At 61.9% G+C, this 25,955-nt stretch overlaps 1 protein-coding gene across 1 annotated transcript in view; it reads right to left on the bottom strand.

Moving 5' to 3' along the window:
• COL22A1 (collagen type XXII alpha 1 chain) overlaps window positions 1–25,955 on the bottom strand; it is a 166,270-nt gene that overhangs the window by 90,399 nt on the left and 49,916 nt on the right. Inside the window, exons 10-21 of the mRNA XM_037166749.2 lie at window positions 25,336–25,380; window positions 24,420–24,482; window positions 22,968–23,006; window positions 12,901–12,954; window positions 11,937–11,981; window positions 10,831–10,884; window positions 10,329–10,373; window positions 5,865–5,918; window positions 4,159–4,203; window positions 1,531–1,575; window positions 1,258–1,287; window positions 911–964 (exon numbers count right to left, since the gene is read on the bottom strand). Coding sequence (XP_037022644.2) covers window positions 911–964; window positions 1,258–1,287; window positions 1,531–1,575; window positions 4,159–4,203; window positions 5,865–5,918; window positions 10,329–10,373; window positions 10,831–10,884; window positions 11,937–11,981; window positions 12,901–12,954; window positions 22,968–23,006; window positions 24,420–24,482; window positions 25,336–25,380 — 573 coding nt within the window. The remainder of the gene's footprint in view (window positions 1–910; window positions 965–1,257; window positions 1,288–1,530; window positions 1,576–4,158; window positions 4,204–5,864; window positions 5,919–10,328; window positions 10,374–10,830; window positions 10,885–11,936; window positions 11,982–12,900; window positions 12,955–22,967; window positions 23,007–24,419; window positions 24,483–25,335; window positions 25,381–25,955) is intronic.

Raw genomic sequence — 25,955 nt, 5'->3', positions numbered from 1 at the left:
CACTGAGGACCAACTGCGAGTCTGCAAATCACGGGCACCCAGAGCTCGCCATCGAGGAGGTACCACAGGACCTGCTTTCCATTTCCCAACGGCTGTGACGGGGGCAGGTGGGGGGGCTGCGAACCGGACCCACACGAGGCTATGGCCACAGAAGGTGGCTTTCCTGACCTGAACTCTCCGACATGGAGCTGATACGCTTACCCTGGAATGAAACAGCTTCTAAGTTTCTTCTAGTGTTACCCCAACGACGCGCAACACTTCCGTCCTAGTGAGAACTGGGCCCAGCCAGCGAAATGGAGAGGTGATTTATGGCCATTTCAGACGAGAACTGCCTTATCTTCTGCAGTAAAACCCCGTCACCTGAGACGGACCGCAGCCTGCCGCCCGAGGAGTCTCCGTGTGCTTATTAATTACCCCACGAGCCCGCACGCACGGCCCAGAACAATCGCACAGGCCCGCCCGTGGCCTCTTCCCCGTGGTTATTTACACATCATTAAGCCCCTAATGGAGGAGAAGCCGAACCAAAGGCTGCGCCCGCTGTAAAGTCAGCATCGATCAGAACCCGGGAGCAGCCAGCGCAGCGCCCAATATTTCCGTCTGCCTTGTCAGAACGGACACCAGACCGAACATCCGAAACCCTGGCTGTGGCCTGTTTGGGACCAGGGCTCTGAGGGCAGGCACCGGGGCTTCACACCTGGAACAGCATGACCTGTGACCGGTCTATTCCCTCTTCCAGGATTCAGTCGCTGCCCCGCCCCGCCCCTGCCATACAGGACGGCGGCACCATCACCAAGCCCTCGGGGTGGTGTCCTGAGCTTCTGAAATGGCTCGGAGCTCCGGCATGAGAAGTCTGCCTTCCCCCACCAGCAGGTGCTCAGAACAGACCCTGGGCCGGGGAGGGGGCACTTACCGGAGCTCCGGGAGGCCCGGGGGGGCCCTGGTGACCCCGCGGTCCTGGAGCCCCCTGGTGACACAAGCCAAATATGCATTAGCCACAACTCCCTCCCATAGGGCCACCCCACCCGTGACCCTTTGCTGACCCAGAGTCCATTTGTACAGTTCCCAACAGGGATCCCGAGGTACAGAGAGGTGCAGGGTGAAGACCAGTGTTCCTGGCAGAAAGACCCCTGAACACCTACCTCTCTGCCAGGCTCCTTCTGAGATCAACTAGCAGTTTCCACCCCGTGGCCGTGGCCGTGGCCTTTGTTTCTGCTCCTACCTAAAGTCCCACAATGGGAGGGCCCACATCCGCCGTACCTGCTCGCCCTTCAGGCCTTCTCTCTGCACCTGAGGAACAAACCAGCATCAGCAAAGGGGGCGGCACTTTCTCGGTGGTCAAGCTGGCTCAGCTCCTTCAGGCCGTCCGCACGCAGGCAGCAATGCGGTCATTTCCGACCCTCCTCTGATTTCACCCCACTTTTAGCGGGGGCAGCCTGCGCCCTCACAGAGTGCTGCCGAGGCGGGGATGCTTCCACCAACTCAGTGCTGCCAGCCTGGGGGCCCAAGGTTCCAGCCACCGAGGACACTTACCACGGAGCCCGGTGCGCCCGGAGGTCCTGCAGGCCCCATGTCACCCTGCAGAGAAATGACAACAGGGGGCATGTTTGCCACCTTCCCCCACTGCCCCCCACTGCTCTGAGGCCCCTGCACATTCAGGTACGTCCACGCGCAGGGCCGTCCCTCCTCTGCACACGGCCACCACCGCACACGGCCACCACGCTGGCCCTGCTCCCTCCTTCGGTGCACCCAGGTCTTCTGAGGGAGGAGACTGGTTCTCTCTGGTGTCACATCGGCCCAGGGCCCAAGTGGGTCCTTTCCCAACCACATCCTGGCCCTGCTTAGGAGCAGCCCTCGTGCACGGTGGCATGGACACCTGCCTGCACCGGATGCCCCAAGAGCAGAGACGACACCTTTCGGCGCGTCCCTCCTGCCAAGTCCGTGTTTCAGCACGTGGTCGGCATGCAGCGACTATTTGCCAGAGAAAGAACAGACACAGACCCTGTGCCGATCCTCCTCCATCTCGGCCAGTCACGGTAAACAAGACCCGTCCTGTCTCCTTCTTCGTTCCCTCCAGGAGGCCGAGCGGGGACAACTGGGGCTGATCAGACGCCCAGGCTGGGGGCTACAACCTGGCTTTACACAGGGCCTGTGTGTCCACTGTGGTAGCAGAAAAGTCCTCACTGCTGTCACTCTGCTTCCCCCTGGCTGGAACAAGGACACTACCTGCAGCCAATGTCCCCACCTGTGGCCTGGGGACATAGCTTTTCATTTTCTCCCAGGGGCTGCCTCAGGGAGCAGTTGACGAAGTTGGCAAAGAATGAAGGAGCCACTGAGTGAATAAGAAAGCCCATCGAACCCTGAGGCTCAGGAGCACGAATGAGTGACTCTCCGCCCCTCTGTCACCCCCGGCTGTCCAGGCAGAGTTTCCATCACGCGGACCCCAAACAGGTTTTCTCTGACACGGAAACAGTCAGGGTCACCACTCCACTGTCCCCACTGCAGCCCAGCATGGGGGAAAGTCACCTCTCTTTCCATAGCATCTGGTGTGTTTCTAAAATCTCAACTGATCCCACTGTTTAAGGCTTTAACTTCGGACAAGACACCCCGCTGGCCCGGGGCTGAGCCCTTACCTGTACAGCGAGGGGTTAAGGAGCTCAGCCCTGTGGTCCCGGGACTTTCTCAAGACCCAGGATGTGTCTCCCCAAAGGAGCTGAGAGGCACCAATGCCTGGGTGCCTGGGTTTCTGGTTATGCCACCGAGCACTCCACATAACGCCAGGACCCGGCCTCGACCCCCACCTCTGCGGCTTCACCATGGTAACTGACAACAACTCAGCTGCTTCCCACACAGGTGGGGCCAGGAAAGCTATACACACAGTGGCAGCTTAGGGTCTCTGATGATCGAGTCCCCACCCTCTCCCCACCCCCCACCCCCCGTAGCAGGAAGTCATAGCCAGGCCCAAACGTCAAAGGTCCCTTCTTCCTAGGGACATGAAATAAACCACTTACTTATTTTAGGATTTAGCATCATGTCAAAGAAATACAAGAACCTTTTAAAATCCTGACACCAGGTTCTCAGCTCCAAAAATACTCAGACAGAGAGAACGGCTCGCTCAGCCTGAAGGGCAGCCCAGGGAGGGGGCGTTCAGCACACACGGAGCTCGGCAGCACCAGGCCCCTGCAGAGGTAGCACGGCCTGCCCAGCCTGCGGCCCGTTTGCTTATTTCTGACGTCCTCCCGGGCTGCTGCCCGAGCCCAGGCAGCCTTTCCCTCTTCCTGTGTCTCCAGCATGTGCCAGGAGCACATCCGAGGCAGCCAGTGACCCTCCCCTGCGCTCAGAGACACTGAGTGGGCGTGATGTGCCTCTGACCCCCCCATCAGAGCGTCCCTGGGTCCCTCCCGCACTGCCTTCCCTCTTCCCACCTCATCTAAAGTCCCGAGTCTCCTGTCCTTCCCGGGGGCCTGTCCATGAGCCTTGGGCTCTCCCCGGTCACCCCTCCTGCTGAAACCCCAAACCCACTGCCCACCCTGTGACCCGAACACTTGGGAAGGTCATTGCCTTCACGGTCATTTTCAAAGCTCCTCATGACCTGCAAGCAAGTCTCACACGGAGCTTGTTCAGCGGGGAGGTGGACGGGCTCCGCAGCGCAGTGCCTGAGCTACGCCTCCTTAGAAAAGGGCCCGAAACAGGGGCCAGAGTGACAAGAGACACTCTGTCGTCTGCTCACGAAAGGCCCAGCACACTTTCGGACTCCTTACCCCTGTAACATGAAAACACTCTGCAGGCCTTGCAGAGCGGGAGGGAGAGGAACAGGGGCTGTAAGACGTTTGAATTGGAAATTCCCAGCCCGCCCTAGTCCAGAAGCAATTTAAGCAGCATAATATTTTACTGTGCCTGCATATGACATGGTAGGAATTTGTTTATTAAGTGAATTTTTATTTCTCAGAGTAAAAACACATTCAAACGCAGCAATAAGAAGTCGCTTGTCAGCTGAGCCCCGGATGCCGACTCATTAGGTTTGTCTGTGCTCTGTTCCCGCAACTCCAGCCTGGCCTCCCCCTGCCCCCATCCCGAAACCCCCTGAGCCCCGCTTTGTCCAGGTGGCAGGTCACACACCTGTCTGCCCAGAGCTGCACCCCACCCCTGGCCCCGGCTTACCTTCTCTCCCTGGGGCCCAGCCACGCCGGGAGGGCCAGGACTTCCCTAGGAGAGAGAGAAGGGGGAGCGTCAGCACGGGTGCGTGAAGCAAACAGGTGGAGGGGATTCGGCCCGAAGCTCTGATTTGCTTTTCCCCACCGAAGGCACAGGCCTAGACCAGACTTCCAGCACGTTCTTCCTCAGCTGACATCTACACATGGCCCTTCTGAACATATGCTGGCGCCACAGCAGGGAAAACACCCTCTAGGCAAGCCACGACCTCTCCTGTGGGATGCGAGGGACCAAAAAGCACCTGACACTCTAGGGGTCTGGGCTGGAATCCTGGGGTGCTGAGAGCCGGTGGGGTCTCTGGGACCAGGGACCAGGGAAAGGGCCACCCGAACTCTGAGCCTGAATTAGTCAATGTGACGGGGAAAGCTGGGGCCTGGGGGCGCTGATATAGGGGGTGCTGAAGGTGAGTCCCCCTCCTCCTCACTGTTGCCAGGAGGAACCTCCTGGAGCAGGAAGTGAGGGGCAGCCCAGGAGCCCCCCCACCCCAACTCACAGCAATGAGGGAGGATCCGGAAGGCAGGTACAACCAATCTCACCCCAGACGAGGAGAGATTTTTGTAGGAATTCTTCCTGACAGTGTAATTAGAAATATACTCTCACTTCCTCTTTTACTACAAATAGCAAGATCAAGACAGAACCAAGCGTCCTTCAGTGGGAGCAGACCCTCGAGACACCCCTGTCCCTCGGATTCCTCACACACCCCCGGGGCCATTGCTGCTCGTCTGCTCCTTCACAGCCTGCCCCACTCCCGGGACACCAGCCCTGCTCCCTGGCCGCCACCCCTCGGGCACTTCCGGGGTCAGAGCCCGGCCCCGCTCAGCGGAAAACCACCCGCGATGGCCCAGCCATGCGGCAGAAGGCTAGGCGGCCTGGTGAGTCACACGCTAATGACTTAAGGTTAGGGAGAAGGTGAGATGTAAAAAGGCACACAGTTCCATTTGGGGAGCAACAATAACTGTAGATAAGGACACTATGTCCAGTGATGAGACTAACTATAATTTCATTTATATCAATGTAGAGAAACTAATGCACACAAGATGTCCTTCCCCTCCTGTCCACCCGCCACTGGCTTCCTCCTGCTGGGACAACCAAGAAAGCCAGGCGGAGCTTCCTGACCATCATTTCGAGGACGGTCCACACCTCTGCGAGCCGAGGGGGCCCTGCTGCACACCACGCCACCTCGCCTCCACTGTCCCCCTCGTGGTGAGTCTCACAGCGCGGCCCTGGCAGCGCCCTCGAGGGGCGGGGCTCGCCCCTGCAGCTGCCTGGCGTCCCCCAGGCTCATCCAACCAGTGCCTCCCACACGCGCCTTCGGGCTGCTCACCACTGCCACCTGCCTCGTGGGCGTGAGTTCAGGGGACGCACCACCCGGCACACTCGGCACTATCCTCCACGACCGTGCAGCCTCGAACACACGTCCTGTCTCCGAGGTCAGGAGGGGTCTAGTGTGCTGTATCTCGGCCCCCGCGCCCTGGCTGGGAGGGGCCTACCCTCGACCCTGAGCTGGGGCTGGTCCCTGCCTCCAGCTCCAGGCTTCCCGCCACCTCCAGTGGAGCAGGACGGGCCAAGGCCCCCAGGAGCTACACAGCCCTGCATCCGCCGCCGACCCTGCCCTCCAACAAGACCAGCCCCCACCCGTGCCAGTGCCCACCTACCTGCGCTCCCTGCTCCCCAGGCTTCCCGGGGAACCCGTCCAGGCCTCGCTCCCCCTGAAAGGAAAAAAAGAAATGCAGAACAGGTGGACGTCCCCAGAGCCAATGACACGAAGAGAGAAGGCACTTGAAGGCCCTCAGTGTCCAACTGCCCTCAGCCCCACCCCCCACCACGCACCTTCAGGTCTGGGTCTGCCACACACACACACACACACACACACACACACACACACACACCCTAGTGTACTGGGGGGTCAAGGAGCATAGGCCGAAGCTCAGAGAAACCAGGTCCCTGTCTCTGCTTCTCATTTTCCGAATCTGGGACCAAGGAAAGGCCACGGTGCCTCTTTGGAGCACAGCCTCCTCACCTCCCCGGTCTTCATGGGGTCGGAGCGGCGGCTGTGTGGGTCCGTAAGGCAGCTCCTATCAGTGGGCACGTTTCCCTCCTCACCCAGTCACCCAGTGAGCAGGTGCGAACATCCTCCACCTCACCAGTGCTCGGAGTAGACCTAAGGGTCCATGGCTGGCTAAGGCTGGGCCGCCCTACGTCCACGCGACCACCCAATGCCCACCCATCTGCTGGCACCCAGGTGGAGCTGGGTGTGAATCTGTCATGGGCTGTGTGCTCCCGGCCAGTGACTGATTCCCAGGGCGATGAAGCTCTGTCCTCAAAGGCACCTGACTGAGGTAGGCAACAACCTGCCTAAGACACCTGCCCCACACTGGCTGTCTGGGCCAAAGCCCTCGGAGGTCACTGTGTCCCAAGCACAAGCGACTCCTTGTGTCTCGTGGTCCCAGCCCAGGTCCCACTCCCGGCTGGCCCTCCGAACTGCAGCTGAAGGAAGGCGACTCAACAAGGTGGGCTCGGGCTCAGCTGGGACGGGCGGCCACGGCTCCCCTCGCCGAGTTCCTCAAACACAGCGACGTCCCCGTGTTCCCACCTGCTGCTCTCGCTCGTCCCTCTGCTGGCCCTCCAGCGCCCTGCAGGTGTCGGCGCCACCTCTGTGTCCTTCCCCCCTGGGGGTCAGCCCTCTTCTCCTCCTGCGTGGGCTCGTGGTGGTCTCCCCCTGCTCTTGAGTCAACGCGCCTTACTACCCAGGTCACTCCCCTGCGTCTCCCATGAGGACACGGCACATCAGCATGTCTCCTGTCCAGACACGGGCAGTGTGGCCCCAGCTGACGCACTGAACGACCGGAAGACTGCCTGGGGAAATCACTTTGAACTCTCCTTTTATTTTCCCATGACTTCATTGCTTATTTTTATTTGTGGTGTTTTTTTAAAGGTTGGTGCATCCCTTTCAGGCTGTTTTTCTCTGAATGATGGAGGACACTTGGATTCCAGCTCATTTTGCCGTGTGTGCCTTGGGCTCCCTGCCCAGGGGGGCCAAGTCGGGCCTCCGGCCCAGCCGCGGTGACTGCGGGCCCGGCGGGACTTCCAGACAGACAGCTGAGGGGCCACAGTGGGCTGTCTTCTCTGCCTAGATGCCCTGGGGAGTGGTCCTCTCTGTCTGGGGACAAAAAGGAAAGCTGCCACTGGCCAGGTCAAGCAGAAGTGGGGGGCGGGGGTGGGCGTGGTGAGGAGCCTGACTCAGCTGCTCCAAGCTCACGGCCCCGTGAGTCCGAGGACAGCGGTCCCAGGACCCACCGTCCTCCTCACTGGCAGAACCTCTCCGGGTTCGGCAGTGTGGTCTAGTTTCTTCCCGTCTCGTACGTACGTAAACCTGATCATAATAGGTTTTCTATCCTTCAGGAATTATTTCAGAATCCCAGAAGAAGGAGAAACACATGTCTGTTTGCAAGCACCACCACACACGGACTCTTCAGAAAGTCTTTTCATTCCACGAGTTCGGGGTGAGCCAGAGCTGCCCGTGTTGTATCTCTCTGCCAGCCGATTCTCTCCGTCTGAATGCTGTGAGCTCGGCGGGCTGAGGGCCAATGACAGGTGAGGAAACTGAGGCCCGAGGTAAAGCCACTCGCCCCCATAGAGGCGTGTTTGCACTGCAGCCCAAACCTGGAGCCCCTGACCCTCCGTCCTCATTTCTACCCCCACAGGGTCTGGACAGAGGCCCTGGGGCAGCAGGCTGGTCTCTCCCATGGCTCCCCGAGTGGCCGAGCTGGTGATGCCTTCGAGCCCACAGCACCCAACGGCTCAACTGACAACCTGAGGGGGGGTCTCTTGTCCAGGGTCCCAGGGACACTCAGTGACAGGGCCAGGACCAAAGCCAAGATCACCTGGTCTTCCAGTACAGGGCCCCCCAACACGGGGCTCAGCAAAAAGCAGCCTGCTCAGCGGGGTGGCAGCCGGGCACTGCCCCCATTCTGCCTGAAGCGGAGGGCCAGCCGGGCACCGAGCGCCTGTGTCTCACTTCCCCGCCTTGGCATTTCCAGGTCAGTGGGGCCGGAGCCAAGATTCCTGCCGGCTGCCACGCGGCACAGCTGCGGGCGCGCAGCGAGGGCCTGGCTGGACGCGGTGTCAGCAGTCTGCAGGGCTCGTCAGCACAGAGCAGGGGGCCAGAGGGACGCAGCTGAGTGCTGACAAATGTGGCTTTTCATGAGCGGGGGATGGGACAGCATCACCGGAGAGGGAGGGTGTGCACAGGCGCACGGGAGGGCCCAGAGCAGACAGCCGTGGGCCAGTGGTCCGAAGGCCTGAGCCCGCACCCGACTCGGCCAGCCCCAGCTGCTGTCTGCAGAGGGTCGAGACCCCGCTGGGACTGGTTTCCTGGCTGTGTGGAAACAGTTAAGACGCAAAACAAGAAAAGAGGTGGCAGCCGCACAGGAACACTAAGATCGCCCCTGCCCGTCACCTGCCCCCATGGCTAGGAGGTGTGTGTGCTCATCCAGTGAAACGCTCTCCCCGTCCAGAGCACTTTCTGGTACCAGGTGCAGAAAGATGAGTGGTCTTTAAAACTGGCATCGACCCCAGTGCAGGCGGCCCCTGGTTTCAGGAAAGGTGGTGGTTCTCAGAGTTCAAGGGCGTCATCCTCGCCTATTCACGGTCATAATCCCTCCGCACCAGGTCCGGGTGCTGCAGCCCCGAGTCCCGGCAGCAGAGGGCGCACACACCCCACTTACAGCCCTTCTGGGCTAATGCCTTGAGAAGTCTGAGCGCTGGGTGTTGGTGGACACATTTCCCGTGGGAGGCTGTGCGGTGCGTTTCTTTGGTGCACCCAGCCCACGGCAGGGAATCTAACCAAGACCGGACCACAGTCCTGCCTGGTGGGCAACCCCAACAACCCTTCTGGAACAATGTGCACTGCGGGTGACAGTCCTGGGTCTGCTTTCACAGCCAGCTTCGTCCAGCCGTCAGGGCCACTTCCGGAGGCAGCCGGTGTCACCCTGAATGTCAGCGTCTGGAAGCCTGGGCACAGCCCCGGAGCTGGGAGAGGTGGGGCCTCGGGGCAGCTCTGCTGCTGCTGATGCCGAAGCCGGTGCTCTTGCCGCTTTGCTAAGGCTGCCCGGGCGGGACCCCTGGGAAACCGCCTGGGGCCGCAGGAGCTCGGCTGTCTCAGCCCCTCCAGGTGGTCCTGGGGGCATGTTCTCGGATGGAGCGGGGGCCCGCAGTGAGGGGACCCCTCTGTGTGACCGGCTATATGTCACGGCCCCATGTTCCGTGGCCCCTGCACAGCCCACTCAGGTCCCACTGCCCCTCCATCACTAGGAGGTCCTGGTGCACACCTCACTGCGCCCCCAAGGCACCTTCCGGAAAACGCCCAGAGCGAGGGCCGTCCCCCCTCACAGAGAACTGCGGCTGTCGGGCACTGGTCCGGCTGACAGATGGTGGCTGTTCGCTCTGGCCCAGCTCCACGCCGGCCAAGGCCAGGCAGCTGGATGGGCCAGTCTCGGTGGGGGGAATGGAAACTTCCTTCTTGCTGATGTAAGAAGTCAGGTTCGTGATGGAATAGACTGTTTCAGACCATGAGATACAAGAACTGGGAAGGAGCCTAAGGTTTCACACAGCCCAGGTTTCTCTGTGACAGATGGGAGACGGAGGTGCAGAGAAGGGACCAGCTGTCCCAGAGTCGCCCAGAAAGTTAGCGCTAGAGTCAGAAATCACACCCCGAGCCGAGCTCGCGGAGCCCAGGCTCATGCCTCCCTCTCTCTCTCTGTCTCTCTGTCCTCCCACATTCTGAATAGATGGCACATGCGCTCAGCGCAGTTCAAGGACTCACAAAGATTAACTCATTTAATGCCCGTCATACCCTCGTGCGATGGATACCATTCCTCCTAGCAGTGGGGGTGCCCAGAGGGACACCGGCTGAGCTTCCTCTCGGGGACCTCACCTGGGGTGCACGCACATGAGCGCACACTCACTATGCACACACTTGCCAAACACACTCAAGGACGTACACTCACTGCACAGGCAGACATGGGCACGCACGCACACGCGAGCACACGCAAACCAGCACAGGGCAGACGGGCCCAGGTGCCAGCTCCCTCTCTCCACAGAAAGCTGACTGTACACACCTTCTCTCCACGGGCTCCCCGCTCCCCTCGCTCTCCTTGGAGACCCTGGGGGAGAGGGAAGGTCAGAATCAGCATCTCGGCCAGCCTCTCCGTCCTCACCACTGGGGGCCCGGGTACAGCCTGCCTGGGACACTGGGGAAGGGCCCCCCCCCCGGAGCCTCCCTGCACACACTGAGCTGCTCTCCTCGCTCAGGCCTGGCCACCCAGCTTGGCCCCTGCCAGGGTGGAGGTGAGCTCTGCTGGCTGGTCCTCCGGTCTGGGTGACCCAGGGCCTCCTGGCTAGAAAGGAAGACTCCCCCGGCCCCTGACCTCATTTGGCCAAGGACAGGAATGTGGCTTCAGAGTCAGTCCCCACTGCCGGCCAGAGCATGAGGTTCTACCACCACCACCCCACTGCCTCCAACACGTGCAAGATGGCAGATCCTCTGTGGATGGGTGCGGGGGTGGGGGGACTTGTCCCACAGAGGCTGGGCCCCACACGCGGATGAGGGCCCGTACTCACGGGAGGTCCGACGTGGCCCGGGGCCCCGGGCAGCCCAGGTGGTCCGTGGGGTCCCTGCAGAGCCGAGTTCACAAGGAGGGACGGAACAAGGCAGAGAAGTGGGAGCAGAAGCACACTGCATCAGCGCCGGGCATGAGGCAGCACCCACCCACTGCCCGTCACCCGCCACGTGCAGCCACGCCACTCCACAAGGTCCCCCCGAGAGGCCCCACCGCCACTGCCGTCTCATCTGAGACCCGCACCATCCCCTGCCTGGTGGAGCCAGGACCCACCCCCAATCTGCTCAACTGCAAGGGCGGGATAGCAGGGGGCCCGTTCTGAGCTCTGAGGGGCCAGCGTCACGATTCCATTTCCACAGGGCCCTGCCCTGTGCCCCTTGTCTTCTGACCTGTGCCTCTTGTGCCATGGCCTGGCCAGGACAGACACACAGCTGCCAATCAGCATGACTCTGCCTGCAGCTCGGGGTTCACACCCGGCCCCAGGGCGGAGCCTGGACAAGCCCTGACCTTGCCCAGCAGGCCTCCGCAGAGCTCGGGGCCCCTGTGGCTGGGACTGTGAACTGCTGCAGCTTTTAAGCGATTCATTTGGCAGCATCTGTGAAAAGCTAGTAAAATTAACACGTGCATTTCCTCGGCCAAGGGCACACTGATTTTTGCAGCCTGTCCTGCTGAAATGAAAACACAGTCGTACCCACGGAGAAACACAGGCACCGGCACTTGCTGCTTCACCCACTCAGAAAAAAACGGGTGACACTGGACCCAACCTCAGGGCCAGGAGTAGGGGCGTTGCGTAAGTTACGGAACAGCCACCCCGTGGAACAGCGCGCCTCAATGGGGAGAGTGGGGGGCAGCTCTCCGGGCTGGGGTGGAAAGGGGCCCCGACCTCCCAGTGCACGAAAAGCATACACACAGAGTGTGGCGGGATTCACTTGTTAGAATTTAGGGAAAATTATACAGACACACACCCAAGCAGCGTGCGGTGACTCGAGGAGTTTATGTGGGGGGGCATGGGGGCATGGGGGCACCCCCCTACTCCTAAAGCAGCCGGCTTTGCATCCAGACCTGCCCCCAGGGATGAGAGCAGAATGCAGCTGGAAGGACACTTACCCGCATGCCCATCTCACCGGGCAGCCCCGGCTGTCCAGGCTCCCCCTGCACACAGAGAGGACATGGTCACCGCCCAAGGGCCCAGCACACCGGGCAGTCCGAAGCCGGGGCAGCCATTCCTGGGCTCAGAGCGCGTCACTGATGCGGCAACCCCCAGTGGTCCGAGGCCAAGGCCCCTGGGAGCCCCTTTCTGTGACCAAAGCAGCTGATCCTCACGGTCAGCAGCGCCATCTCAGCCGCCCAGGCTCCTGGGCAGAGGCCAGCAGGGCCAAGTGTGGACAGCAGGGCGGGAAAGCTGGGCCACAGCAGTGACGAGCAGTGCAGGCCTGTACACTGAGGAAGTCTGGGCACCTGGAGGGGAGGGAGGGGGCCTGGAGGCGCGTGGGACCCCCTTTCTCTCCTTGTCTCCCCCAGGCCTCCTGTCCTGGCGCAGTAAAGGCCGAGGGCTCCCACTGTGAGGCCCGATCACTCATGGCTGAGAGTCACAGAGGGAGCAGCGGAACCGACTGCCACCGGGTTCTCGGTGGAGGAGGAGTGTGACGGTCCTGTGCAGAGGCGCAGTAGGGGGCCGACAAGAGGTGGCAGCTGGCCCTGCAGGGTGTGGGTGCTGCGCAGGCCCCACCCAGGCTCCTCCAGCAACAAACCGGGGTCCTGGGTGAATCCTTAGCCTTGGACCGTGACTTGCTTCCAAGTCAGGGCACTGGGGACAAGGAGACCTCTTGTACTGAACTGCTTGTCAACTGACTGAGAAACAGCTTCCGAGGACACACAGATGACGCCCAGGGGCATCAGCTGCAGGTGTGTTATCGCTGTGAGGCCGACCTCAGGGACCTGGGAAGATGCTCACACAAGTGAGCCCCAGCTTGGGCCTCGGCCCGGCGAAGGCCGCCCCCGTGGAGGGCAGTGGGCTCTGGCCGGGCCCCCGGCCCGGCGCTGCCATGGGGGAAGGGTGGGGGCCACATACCCGCACGCCTTTGCTGCCGTCTCTTCCGGGAAGGCCAGGTGGGCCCAGGGAACCCTAGGGTGACAGACAGAGAACCGCCATCGGTACAGGACTAGGACAATGCTGCAAACAGGCCCCCGGCAGGCTGGTGCTGCAGGGACAGGCCAGACGGGGTTGTGGCCCTGATTCTGAAGCTCAGGGGGAGGCCCAGCCACCTGTGCCTGGGCTCCACCCAGATGGTGAGAGAAATGCAGACTCTCAGGCCGCACCAGAGCCCCACTGCACTGGGCTCATGTTCTAACAAGACCCCAGGCATCTGAACATACCTGACAGCCAGTCTGAGAAGCCCCGCCCACATACTGCCCTACGCACAGTGGGGTGCCTCCCTCCCAGCTCAATGCCACGCACGGACCAAAGAACCAGGGCCCAACGGCCCCTGGGCTGGACAGTTCCATTGTAGGGTGGCCAGCAGCAGCACCCTTAGTTGCGACTAGAAATGTCTGCAGGAACTGCCACTGCCCTGCAGGCAAAGCTGCCCCTCCCCTCGGCGGGAACCAAGGGACTAGAACAGGTGCTCAGTTTTTTAAAGTTTGCTGGGGCAAATTCCACTGGAATGAGTCACACAGCGGAGCTGGTGACAAGCACACTGTGGGGCAGCTGCGGGGGGTAAAGGGGATGCGTGCCTGGCTTCTGACATCCCGGTCCACAGAGGGACCTTTCCCCGGGAGGGACCAGGGAAGACTTAACCGCAGAGGCGTAAGTTCCCAGGCCAGCTTGATTCAAATCAAGGATCCCACCTGTCACTTTCCCGTGCGACACCGAGCAAACTGGTACACTTGGGTGGGGGGCCTGGCTGCCATGGGCAGGGGTCCCAGAGAGCCAAGGAGGGGAGTCGGCCTCGCCCACAGAGTGAGAGGACAGAGGGCCGATCGGCGAACGCCACACTCAGGTGGGACGTGTGGAGGGAGAGACGCGCTCATCGGTTCTCGCCGGTGCCCTTTGGGACGCCCCACAGTGGGAAGGGCTGTTGCGGGTCAGGGGCCCACGGTTTCCATGGCGGCACATCCTTGGGGCGAGTGGGGGGGTCTGTGGGGTATTTCCTGGCGTCAAACCACCACCGCCATCCTCTCAAGACAGGGCGGCTGGGGCAGGCGACTCCTCGGCCTCCACTGCGTCAGCACAGGGATGGCCCCCACCCCCACCGGCTATTCGGAAACGCAGCCACCCAGAGGCTGAGGGCGGTCACCAGGACAGACGGACGGAGGTGGCCTCGGAGGTCCTGCCCTGGGACTGCACACGGTGAGGGCAGCATCAGCACTAACGGTGGCAGGTAACAGTGATGGCGCGGTGATGCCCGTGAAACATGACAGGGACACGATGGTGACGCTGACGCTGCCCACAGCGTGTGCCTCTCCACCAGCCCCCCCCCAGTCGGCACGTTTCACCCCTTCCCACAATGACTCAGAAAGGGAGGCGCGGCTGCTCTCTGCCCTCGCAGGTCAGGGCGTGGACGTGCAGAGCCCCCCAGCTCCCCCAGAGGCACAGAGTTTGCATCCAGAGTAGACTCTGGGCCCCCGAGCCTGCCTCTCCACGTGTCCCCCGCCCTGGGCAGTGCAGCCCATCCTCACAACCGTGTACAGGGGCTCAGCAGTCCCGCAGGCTGCGTTGCCATCCCCGCATCACACAGAGCCTGGGGCACAGGCACCGACCGGGACTTTCTTGGGGCCACCCGTGATCACCGTGGCCGGTGAGGCAGGCTGGGCCGGCAAATGCCTGAGCGCCTGGTCCCACTCACCCTCTCCAGGGGGCTCCTCCCCTGTAGCCTCAGCAGCCCCACTTCCTAGGCAGGTTCAGGGTGTCCTCTCCTGCCCCACTGGAGGCTGGAACCAGGATTGGGCCAGGACACCGGGGCTCGGAACTGGGGGGCTCAGCTCCCAGCCGCCCCATCTGTGCTCAAGGCCCATGTCTACCCCAGCCCCACCCTGCACTGACCTGAGCAAATGGCATGGCAGTGACACCACCTGCTTACCGCCCTTTCTCCACCACTAGCACCAAACTCAAGTGTTCCCCACAGGGGGACTGTCACGGAGAACAGAGACCCCTCAGAGGACACACAGCACCAGCCCCAGGTGCCAGTTGCCCGGTTGAGGCAGCAGGTCCTGGGAAGATGGAGGAGGGCCCTGGGGCCCCCAGGACTGTCTCACAAAGGGAGCCAGGCAAGAGCCCCGAGACAATGCCAGAGGGAGCCCCAGAGAGTTCCAGAACCTTCCCTCCCCCCACAGCTGTCACACATCCGGTTGCTGGCACTCTGTGAGGTGGGCAGTAGGGGCTCACCCACCCTCTGCTCCCCTGCCCGCTGGGCCCTGTGCACTCGGTCCCTTCCTGAGCCCTGTGGGCTGCAGGGGAACAATGGGGGGGACCCTCCGACAGTAACATGAGCTTTGGCCATATGAACCCCCAGGATCAAAGCCCGAGGAACACAGGGGTCTCTGGAACACCAGGAGTAATGGTGTCTGGCCCAGGTGGCTGGCAAGAAGCCTCAAGACACGCTTAGGAAACGCTCTGTGTACAGGGAGACTGGATACCAGCACTGAGTCCTGCTGTTCTGAGTGCAAGGTCGAGCCTCGGTCTTCCCCTGTGCCCGGGAAACCACCACCTGGGGCCAGAGGGTGACAAGAGACGACACACGTGCACCCCGCTACGGACGGAGCCAGGGCTGAGGGAGAGGGGCAGCCCCCACTCACACTGGCAGCGGGGACTCCAAGGCTGGGCCCGGATTCCAGTCGCCGCTCTGACCTCCCTGCCCCCAACCCTGCTTCTGCCCCCAAGACCTCACTGGGGGCACCTCGCCCAGGGTCTCCGGCGGGAGGACCTGCCCGTGTGCAAGCAGGAGAGGTCCAGGGACTGCAGGGCTGCCTGATTGGGCAAAACACAGAGAAAAGAGGGAGCAGGTACTTCCCCTGTTCTTTCCGTGAATTAACTACGAGGCCTTTGTCTGGATGTTGATAGAGTGACTGCTTCGTTGCTGGAGGTATTACACACTAATGTTCCCCTTCAGCCAGTGTTGGGGGCCAGGGCAGGCCCCCCAGGTGGGCCTGAGGAGCCCCCCGGGGCAGTGGTGGCCTTGGCACCTGCAGTGCCTATATCACCTGGGCCTCTGCAGAAACCAGCCAGCCCTCAAATCAGACACAGGACAGGGGCGGGGGTGCAGCAAGCTGGCCTGACAAGCATTCCAGGTGATTCGGCGCTCGGTCGCAGCTGGAGAGCCACGTCTGAGCGCTGACGGCTGCTGACTGGGTGTCCGACCACAGCGCCCGGCTCCAGGCTGGGCCGCAGAGAAGACCGACTCACTCACTCCCTGCCCCGCTGCCAGTAAGCTTGAAAATGAGGACAACATGCACCCCCGAAACTAAAGGGCAGGCGCAAGGGCCCCGGCAGACAGCAGCACTTGCAGGGCCGGGTGGGGCTGCTCCTCTCCGCTGCTCCGGGGACTGTTTTGGATGAACTGGAGGAAGCACAGGACCCCTCCCTGTGAGGCAGCCCCCTGGGGACACATTTTCAAACCATACCCCCCAGGCTCCCTGAGGCTTCAGGAGTTAACGTCCTCCCTGGGGGTGGGGGCAGGGAGCCCCGGCACCTCACAGCTGTCGGCTGCCCCCAGGGAGACGGCCTCACTGACACAGGGGACACAGGCGATGTCATTTGCTGAATAAAAAATGGAGCCCACGCTGCCGTAATGGTAGTTACACTTAACACATATGAGCACTTTTTACAAATATGACTTTTATGTTCATTAGCTCATTCCATCCTGTGAGGCAGCTGCGGCGACAGAGCCGCTTTGTAGAAGACAGAGGCGAGGGTAACAGAGGTGGTGTAGCTGCACAGTGTCACACAGCTGGCACGGGGCCGAGCAGGGTCTGACGCAGCCAGTCTGGGTCCAGGACCCACGCCCTCAGCACCCCCAGCTTTTCCAGTCCGGTGGTCCAGCATCTGCCCTCCCCTCCACGGCTCTCACCTCCTGGGTGCAGCCCTCGGTCCTGGGACGGGGCTGTGACACTTCGAGGACCTCTGAGTGGCCGACTGAGCTGGGGGAGACCCCCGCTCAGCCCAGGCCTGTCCCAGCCCCGGGAGGGGGGCCTGGGGGGGCTGGGAGCTCCATGCACTCAGAACTTGCCCGGCGTGGCCTTCAGCACAATGGACAGGGGCCCTGGCCCCTCCCTCCACCTCCCAGCACTTCGCCCCCAACTACAAGGCTATTTGAGGGCACGTGGGCAGCAAACTTATTCTCCCCTGCACTCTTTAATTATTGTAAAAATAGAAGGCCCTCAACCACAGTCACTGGACTCAAAAACCATGGATAATGCGCATTAGTGCAGGGGCTAAGAATAGGAGACGGAGCTGAGGAAGCCAGCGCGCACAAAGGGAGGGGGCCCAGAGCTGGCAGCCGCGAGCAGACCTCGGGAGTTCCACACGCACAGATGCGCACACGGGCGTGTGCTTCATGGCTCAGAGGGCCCTCAGATGGCTGAGACGGGCCGGCTCCGGCAGGGAGGCGCTCCCGAGGGCCAAGGGCTCCCGGTGGTGAGTGGCGCTCCTTCAAGTGGACACGCAGAGTCAGACAGACAGACACGGCCCCTCCTGGCCAGTTCCGCGAGCCCAGATGTGCCCCAGGCTCCTGGAAGGGGCTGCAGTGTCTGACCCCCAAACAGCCTGGCACGTATCTAGAGGTGAGTAACAGGCCAATGTCTCTGTCCTTTCCTCTGCGGCAAAGTCACTCTACCGTCTTAGAGAAAATCACCCGTGCTGGCCACAGGAGCCGGGTGGCTGCTATCGCTAACGCTCCCAGCCTGCCCTTCCAGAGAGGATTGGCGGGATCCTCCGTCACGTCTTGCTAGGGTACACGCACGCACATCACTTAGACTGGAGACCCCAGAGGCAGAAGCCCCTCGCAGGCCCCAGAGACCTCTGGTGCCACTGCCCTGGAGGCAGCTCCAGGGGGAACATCCGTCTGTCGAAAGTGCTCTCTCCCTCCCCAGCCACCTCCAGTCCCATCCAGTGCCTCCGAGAAACCGCCTCCCCCCACAGTTTCAGCTGGAGCCCCCTGCAGAAAACACCAAAGGTCCCTGCTTGGTGGGCAGGAGGAGATGGCCTGCCGTGCTGGCATCAGGGCAGTGTCACCATGAGAACAGGTCTGACTGTCCCCTGCAGAAGGGCTCAGGTACTGCTGTGGCAGCTTCATGGGGAAGGGCCTGCCGTGGGCTCAGCCAGGGCTGGTCCAGAGCAGGGCTGAGTGGCGTCCTCATTTCTAGCTACCAGCCGCCCTGCCCTGTTAGCTACACGGAGGCCGGAGGGAGTCTTTTCTAGACGCCGCCTCATCCCCTCGCCCCACCTTATGTTCCGGTGCCGATGGCTCCGTGAATCGTCCTCCGTGACCCTCGCCTTGCTGGCCAGCTCCAGGCCTCTAGCACAGCGCCCGGCCCTAAATGGGGAGCAGGTAGTGCCTCCTGCCTGCATGCCCGGGAAAGATGACCGAGACGATGCCCACAAACCACCTGCTCCATGCGTGGCCCCCAGAAGGTTGGGGGGGTGGGGAGCACCCCTAGGATTTCAACAGGCAGAAGGACGGTGGACATGCGAGGAGGGGACCCAACGACAGGGACGTAGGAACATCCAGAGTGGTCCGTGGGGAAGGGGAACCCAGAAGCAGCTGGGGACATCACAGGGCAGGGTCACGTGGGGCCCCCTCCTGGCAGATGGGAAGTGCTGCACTTCCAACAACCCCAAGTTCATGGGCCATCAGACAGCAAGAGGCTGAGTGGTGGCTAGTAGAAAATGATGTGACAGTAGCAGCATTTTAAAGTAACGCAAACTTCGCATGTTTCCAACAGGACCGCATGTTTCAGCCACAGGAAGACGCTGGCAGCTGAGGAGTTCCAGGCGCCCGGACCCACTGCCGGGCATCACTTTGGGCAGGTGGGGCCCCTCAAGCCGGGGCTGCCTGGCCCGAGAGGCGGCAGGCTTCCTGGTCCACAGCGCCGTGGACAATCCCGCTCTGTCCATCTCCAAACCAGAAAATGAAGCTCCGGCCTCCTCAGGGGCTCGGAACAAACGGGGGCCGAACCCACTTCTCAGATGGCTCCTTAACCACCCTCCCTGACCCCATCGCGTGGCCCTGGCCTCTCTCTCCTCAGTTTTCCAACTGGCACCTGGTCTCTTCAGCTTCGTGGTGAGCTGACCCCAAAGCCCCTTCTGTGCGAGGACTTTGTAACATCTGGGCACCTGCTGGAGGCTTGGGCAACCTGTCCAGGACACCAGGGAAGTTTCCAGAAGGCAGCGTCCTGGAAGTCAGAACAGCCTGGGCTACGTGTCTGGTTCAGACTTCCCTGTCACCAGCTCGTCCCCTGGCAGCTTTATGGTCCCGGTAAAAACTGAAGAAAACCGTAAATGACAAGGAAGCAAAGTCTGTGTGACCTAAGTCCCCCCCGCAGCCGAGTGGACGACCAGCCCTGGGAAACTCAGCCGAGACTCTTCCGTGCGCACATTTTTCTACGCACCCCACTGTGAAACCTGAGCGCGGAGCCCATGGGAAGCTCTATTTACCGCCATACGGGTTTCTGTCAAATCGCTTCAGAAAGGACTTTTCCGTTGCTGTTGTTCTGGGGGTGTCCCCTCCAGCCAGTGCTGAGTAAGGAGCTGCTGACCCAGCGAGGCTCTAAGGGGACACTGCGCCCTCATTTCACCCGAGGGCCTCAAGGGCCTGCGGTGTCTGTGGGGTGTGAGCAGACTCCGGGAGGGGCAGAGAGCCCTCTGCCGACCCCGTGCTCTGTGCCTCTCCACTCCCGGGAGACCGAGTCTGCCTCGCACACGGTCCTGCCCGCCCCGCGCCCTGCTCTCAGCCAGTGCCTGTCTGAAGGCCTCCTTCTACGGCCCGACCCAAATGCAGTGTGAATACCAGCTGCTTCCCTGAAGAAAACCGAGATGGCTCAGATACGCAGCTTGCTGTAGCTGAGCGGCTGGAGATGCTGGCCCAGGTGAGTGAGCCACGATGCCACCAGGCCACGTCACTTACTTTCAGGCCGACATCTGAGTTCCGTCTTTGCCCTGCTTGACCCGCCTCATTTCACCACAGTGCAGAGCAGGGGTTTCCGGCACGACCCCTCCCAGCCTCGGGCCCGGGTCCCCAGACTTCCAGACAGAAGTACCCCATTCACTGGGTAGGAGCTTGCTTAGAAAACGTGCCTGAGTCAGCGCACTCGGGGACCCGGTGCCCAGAGGGCTCAGAGTTCATATATGTGAAGGCACAAGGGAGAGCCGCTCACGAGCCCCATGGCGAACATGGGGCAAGCGGGCCCCAGAGCAAGGGCCAGCTTCGGGTCGGGAGGGAGGTGGCCCCGGAGGTGGCCGGGGCCCGGCACAGCCAGGGGCCAAGTCCTCCGTCACCTTCTCTGAGCCTCAGTTTGCTCAGCTGTGAGGAAAGGTGACACATCATTTATTTCAAGAATAACCCCCTTTCAGGGGTCACCAGGATGTGTTTCCTCGCCATCTATGCGACCCTGCGACCTGGACAGGCGGGTCACTTGACCTCTAAGCCACATCCTCCTCATCGGTGAAGTGGGTGTGGCAGCCCCTCCCCAAAGCGCTGTCTCCATGGTGAGACTCCCCTCACCCCACGCCTGTCCTCCCACAGGCTGACGCACGAAGGTGAATTACAGCACCGGAACTACAAAGAATCATGGCCGGAATCAGAGTCACACGACACTGGACCCTTCGGCACCGGTCCTCCGATGCCCCCTCTCCCGCCCCCTCCACTCTGCAATGACTTGGGAGAGAACATTCCAGCCAAGAAGCCAGCTTGTCCAGCCCGTGTTCACATGCCGTAGTCACCAGTGACCTTCGCCCCTCTCGGACCCAACAGGTCCCCTCGACCTGCCTGGCCTCCCCTCCTCAGATGCGGAGGAGCCCCAAGGACTCGGGCTGCGCCTGCTTCACGCATGGTCTCGTCCCACCCCCTCGTTCTTACTCGTGAGAAGACACAGGCTTGGAGAGGGCGGTGACTCGGCCCCCGTCACACAGCTCCTCTGGGGCCGAGCCGAGGCTCAGACTCGGCTCCAAATGCATGGCTGCTGAGAACGTCAGCCGAGGACAGAGCAGGAGGGCCCGGGTCTGCCCCGCCGCCCGTGCTCCTGCCAGCGCTGAGTGTGCGAGATCCCCCGGCAGCATGTGTGCCCCGGCAGCTTCAGGTCTCGGCTGCGGTGCACAGGCAGGGCTGCTCTCCCTGTGTTCGGTCAGAACAGAGAGGCAGAGATGTGCCCTCACTCACGGGAGGCAAGAAGCCTGTCTGTCCCTGACCGGTGGCACCAACCCGTCCGTCGGAGGAGCTGCACATTGGCACTGACCAGCAGGCACCTTGCAGACCTGGTGCTGACACAGAGGGTCCCCTGGGTCTCCTGCTGACACCCTGTGCCCTGGTTCTGGGCCTCCAGGGACCAAGCATGCTAGCAAATTAAAGGCAGGTGCCGAGTGTGAACACAGGGTTCCAGGCGCTGTGCTTCTGAACCACAAAGGAGGCACAAGGCTCAAACCAATGGCACAGTTACTGGACCGGGTTGGCCAGGAGTAAGCTCGCACCACGCCGCGTGTCCAGCTCCCTGGAGCTGCTCTGCGTTCCTGTGCGGTGGCTGCGTGGAGGGCCCGGTGCTGCTGGCAGGGGCGGGATACGGAGAGGTTCGTGCAGAGCGAGTGAAGATGGGAAGACATACGACGGACAAAGTGAGTGCACTCAACTCTGCCACCCACAGAAACCAGCGGTGAATTGGGGGGGTGCCTCCAGAATGTCTCTCTCTGTGTCCTGCACACGCGTGTACATGCAACCGCGGTCGTGCTGCATGGACACTTGGCAGCGTGTCTTCCACGCCCTCCGTCATCCAGCTGTGGCTTTGCAGCCCCAAAGGGCAGGCACCGTTTAGCTCACGGTAACTCACTTTTCCCTCAGCCCTCGGCAGAGCATCACGGCTGTTTTCAGTCTGCCCACAAAGCACTCCGATTAAACAGGGAGGAGCTCACATGCACCCTTGGTATATCCCCTTCAAAAAATCTCTGCGCATGAACACACGGAATAAAAGGGAACCTACAGGGCAGGAAGGGGCTGGCCTTGTGAGAGCTGTTTCCACAGTAATGTAACCGGCGGCCCCGGTTTATACCAGCTGCCCTCTGCGAGGGGCGGACCTGCGCTCCCTCCAAGCCGCGCCGCCTCGGGGGCCTAAATTCTGGGCCGGCAGGCGCATGGATTCAGGTGCGGTCAATCGTTAACACAGACGCACATTCTAAGGTTTGGGGGCTGCCTCTGCTGGGACATAGGAGATATGGTTTTATTAGCTGGTGGGAGCAGAAAATGGCTCCCCGCCCCCTTACAAGCTAACACCATCAGGAAGCTCTGCTCTCCAGAAGGAGCCCCCGCGCCCCAGGCTCCATGCCGCCTGCGTTACGACGAAGGTAAAGAAGGAGCAACACTCATATCTGGGGAGGGCATTCATGGGCCTTCCTCCGAGTCTCCTCCACCCGCTGCCCACCTGGTCCTGCCACCCCCCACGGCTCTGTCCCGCGTCATCTGCCCTTAAACTTCTGCACCGGTCTCTGACTATCCCCCAAACCCCTCTGGGCTTCCCCACCCCTCCCAATTACGCAGCACCTGCTATTCCAACCTTCTCCACGTGTCTGACCACGCACAGCCCCCTCCGTGCTTCCCACCACTGCACACGAGGCTTAGGCGTGTTTCTACACCAAACGCTCTCCCCATTGGCCCTGCCCCTTTCTGTGGCTCTGTGTCCAGCGTCCCAGGAGTACCACCCAGTGCCCTCCGGAGGGAGGACTGGCTTGGCCTCCCGCTGCCCTGCACCCAGCTCCGCCCTCTGCAGGGAGCCCTGACCAGCCCAGTGCCCGCCTCACCCCATTGGCAGTGGCCCAGGAGGACAAATGTGAGGCCGCACTGAGACCAGCAGACCCCTCCCCTCCAAAATCCGTACCAGCAACACAAGGGAGCTCACCTCCCCGCACCCGAGACCTCCCACCCCGCTGTGGGAGGGGCTTACCTTTTCTCCCTTTTCTCCGTGGACAAAAGGTCCCCAGCCCTGGAAAGGAAGCAGAAGCTAAGGCTGACGGGCACGCCCAGGCGTGACACGTCGGCAGCACCTGGGGAGGAGGGACAGGGTGGGTGCCTTCTCACCAGCGCGGCCCCAGACCCTCCAAGACGTGAGAGCTACCCCGCAGTGCCCGTGGACCCTCCCGAGCACAGCTCGTTTAAGTTTTCCGCAACTCAGTAGTGTGGCCCTGCCCTTTCTCTCCCCGTCCGCTGTGTGGGGACGTCTGCCACACACCCGATGGGCCACCTACGTGCAGCGGACGATCTGCACAGCGGTGCGGTCACCTGTGGAAAGAGCTCCCACTCTCCGAGGTCGCGCCCCGTGCTCCCCTCTGCCCCCCGTCCTAGGGCAACACGGATCTGCTTCCTGCCTCCCAGGATTTGCCGTTCCAGACACTTCCTGTCACCGGAATCGGTCTGCCCGGGCTTTCAGCACGGGCTCAGAGCCAGCGTCTTCTTAGCAAAGTGTGTTCAAGGCTCGCCTACGGTGCTGCACGTGGCGACACGTCAGTCATCAAAAGAATTGGTCACGGGGTGCAAGGAACACTCGTATCACTCAGTCATGTGTCAGGTGACAAGTAACTCAGGCCTGCTCACAGTCACAGGGCAAGTACATCTGGAGCCAAGGGCAACTGCCGGGGTCCATGGGACTCCCAACCTGTGCCGTTGATGCCACCATGTCCGGGGCGGGGGCGGTCAGTGCTCTCGCCGGTGGGGGAGGAGCAGCCCGGGCAGCACTGGCCACGGCCTCTGCACTGTTGTAACTCGTTTACACTGCGGCTGCGTGGAATCCTCGAGACCCTGCTGGACGGCTCACGCCACCACCCCCCCCCCGTACAGGTGAGGTGACCGAGGGCAGAAGCATTCCGTGTCTCGGGGGAGCCAGGGTCCCCTCCCAGACATTGGACTCCCAAGAGCGAGCTCTGAAGCGTGACTTGCTGCTGGCCCCTGTAGTTCCTCCCTGACATCGACGTCATTCCCTCGTCAGCTGAGCACTTGCAAACACGACACGCACTGGGCCCGGCTCTGGGGACGCCGTGACGACGAACCACAGAGCAGGGCGGATGCTGGGACCGAGGAAGTGGGGCTGATGTGGGAGCACAGAGGCGGGGGGCTGCCCAGACCGGGGAGGCATCCCGGGGGACCACACACGGCTGACTTGAGTGACAAGAGAACAGGAGCCAGGGAGACAGCGGGCGGGTGCAGGGCAGACACCCCTGGGAGAGGAAAGAGCCCCGCGCTGGCTGGTGCAGGGAGGGCAGAGCGCCAGGGCGAGGTGGGGTGGGGCAGGACGGGGGCAGAGCAGCCAGCCGGGGCCACGCTCGCCCACGGAGAGGAGTCTGCACCGTAAGGGGCCCGGTGCCAGCGCCCACCAGCCACACAGAGGGGGCCCTTCACTCACCGTGTCGCCTTTCTCTCCCTTGGGTCCAGGAACTCCGACAGGCCCAGGGGCTCCCATGTCTCCCTGGGGAGTGGAAACCAGAGATGAACGTCACCCAGGTGCTCCGACTGGGCTCCCCGCCCGGGCTGCCCACCACCTGCCACACCGGGCTCCCCAGGGGCAGCCGATCCTGTGGCCGTCAGCTGCACGCCCAGGCCACACCTCCCACCCCCGAGGAGCACAGATCTGGACAGTCCGCCAACCTCCTGACGGCAGGAACTGGAGGAGTGAGGCCTCCCAAAGGAGGGCACCGGGGCCTCCCCAGGGCGCTGGGGGGTTTCTCCACTTTGCCCCACGCTCTTCACATGGCACCCCACTTCCCTCTCAGGTCTTCTTTCTCCCCAGCCTGTGAGACCTAGGGACAGGACTCTCGCACTCACGGCTGTGTCCCCACATCCAGAGGGGGCCTTGGCACCCAGGAGACCCCAGGCCAGGGCCGTTGACTTGGTCTGAGCGCTATGCAGGTGCACGGGGCCCCTGGGAGCCACAGCCGCGCCCCCGGGGTCTGCACCGCAGCGCCCGGACGATTCCACCCACGGTCATTGTGCTGACCGCTGCCTCAGGCCCCAGCCCCCTGTGCCCTCTCCTGTCTGACAGCTGGTCCCTGGGAGCCCGGCCTGCAGCAAACAGGCTGCGAGCGGGGGCCATGTCCGCGGGCCCCTCCTTGCTCGCACTCCCAGACTGAGAAATGGGGGTTCTGAGCAGAGTCACAGCTGCTGACTTTCATGTCACTTGCTTTCTCCTTCTGTCCCAACAAGCTCAGGGGCCAAACCCTACAGGACGGTCACCTAACACACCCAGTTTTCTTTCCCACACAGGGAGCGAAGCAGAGGACTGCTCGGGCTCCCGAGTTCGCCGCAGCAGCCCCAGCACTGACCTTTGGGCCAGGGAATCCCAGCAGGCCATCCGAGCCCCGCTCTCCCTAAAGGGAAAAAGACAGGAGCCAGTGAGGTGCTGCCTCCCCGCGCCCGTCCCCCTTTGCCGCTGGTTACCAGCCTCAGGTGCCATCGGCCAGTCTCTCCGTGAGAGTATGCGCAGACCCACGAGCTGGTTGGGTTTCTTGGGGCGACAGCCCCTGGCATTGGATGGAAGACCTGCCTGGGGACCTCGAGCATCACCTCCAAGGGCAAACGTCATTGGAACCAAGTCAGAGATGGACAAGGGGGGGCGTTTACCTGAATATGCCACCACCGTTCTATTAAATAAAGACAGGTGGCCTGCCAAAGGTTCAGACAATTATTATTCACTGAAACACAAAGCAGACGCGTGGTGAGGCTGCGGCTGAGTGCAGACACCATTCACCCGTTGAAATGAGAGCCATGTGTGTGGAAGGCCTCACAGGTGGACGGAAGTGTGGTCTATGAGGTGTGGACGCAGGTGACTAAGACACTCACGCAGCCCGGTTCACCAGTCTCTGTCTGCACAGATGCCACCTGGTCCATGAAAAGAACAGTGACCCGATGGCACTGACACACATGCACCGCCGTCACTAAAAGA

This window comes from Artibeus jamaicensis, unplaced genomic scaffold (genome assembly GCF_021234435.1).
Source record: "Artibeus jamaicensis isolate MK-2021 breed Jamaican fruit bat unplaced genomic scaffold, CSHL_Jam_final scaffold_916, whole genome shotgun sequence".
Classification (NCBI taxonomy): domain Eukaryota; kingdom Metazoa; phylum Chordata; class Mammalia; order Chiroptera; family Phyllostomidae; genus Artibeus; species Artibeus jamaicensis.
This window is presented reverse-complemented; position numbering and strand designations above follow the sequence as displayed.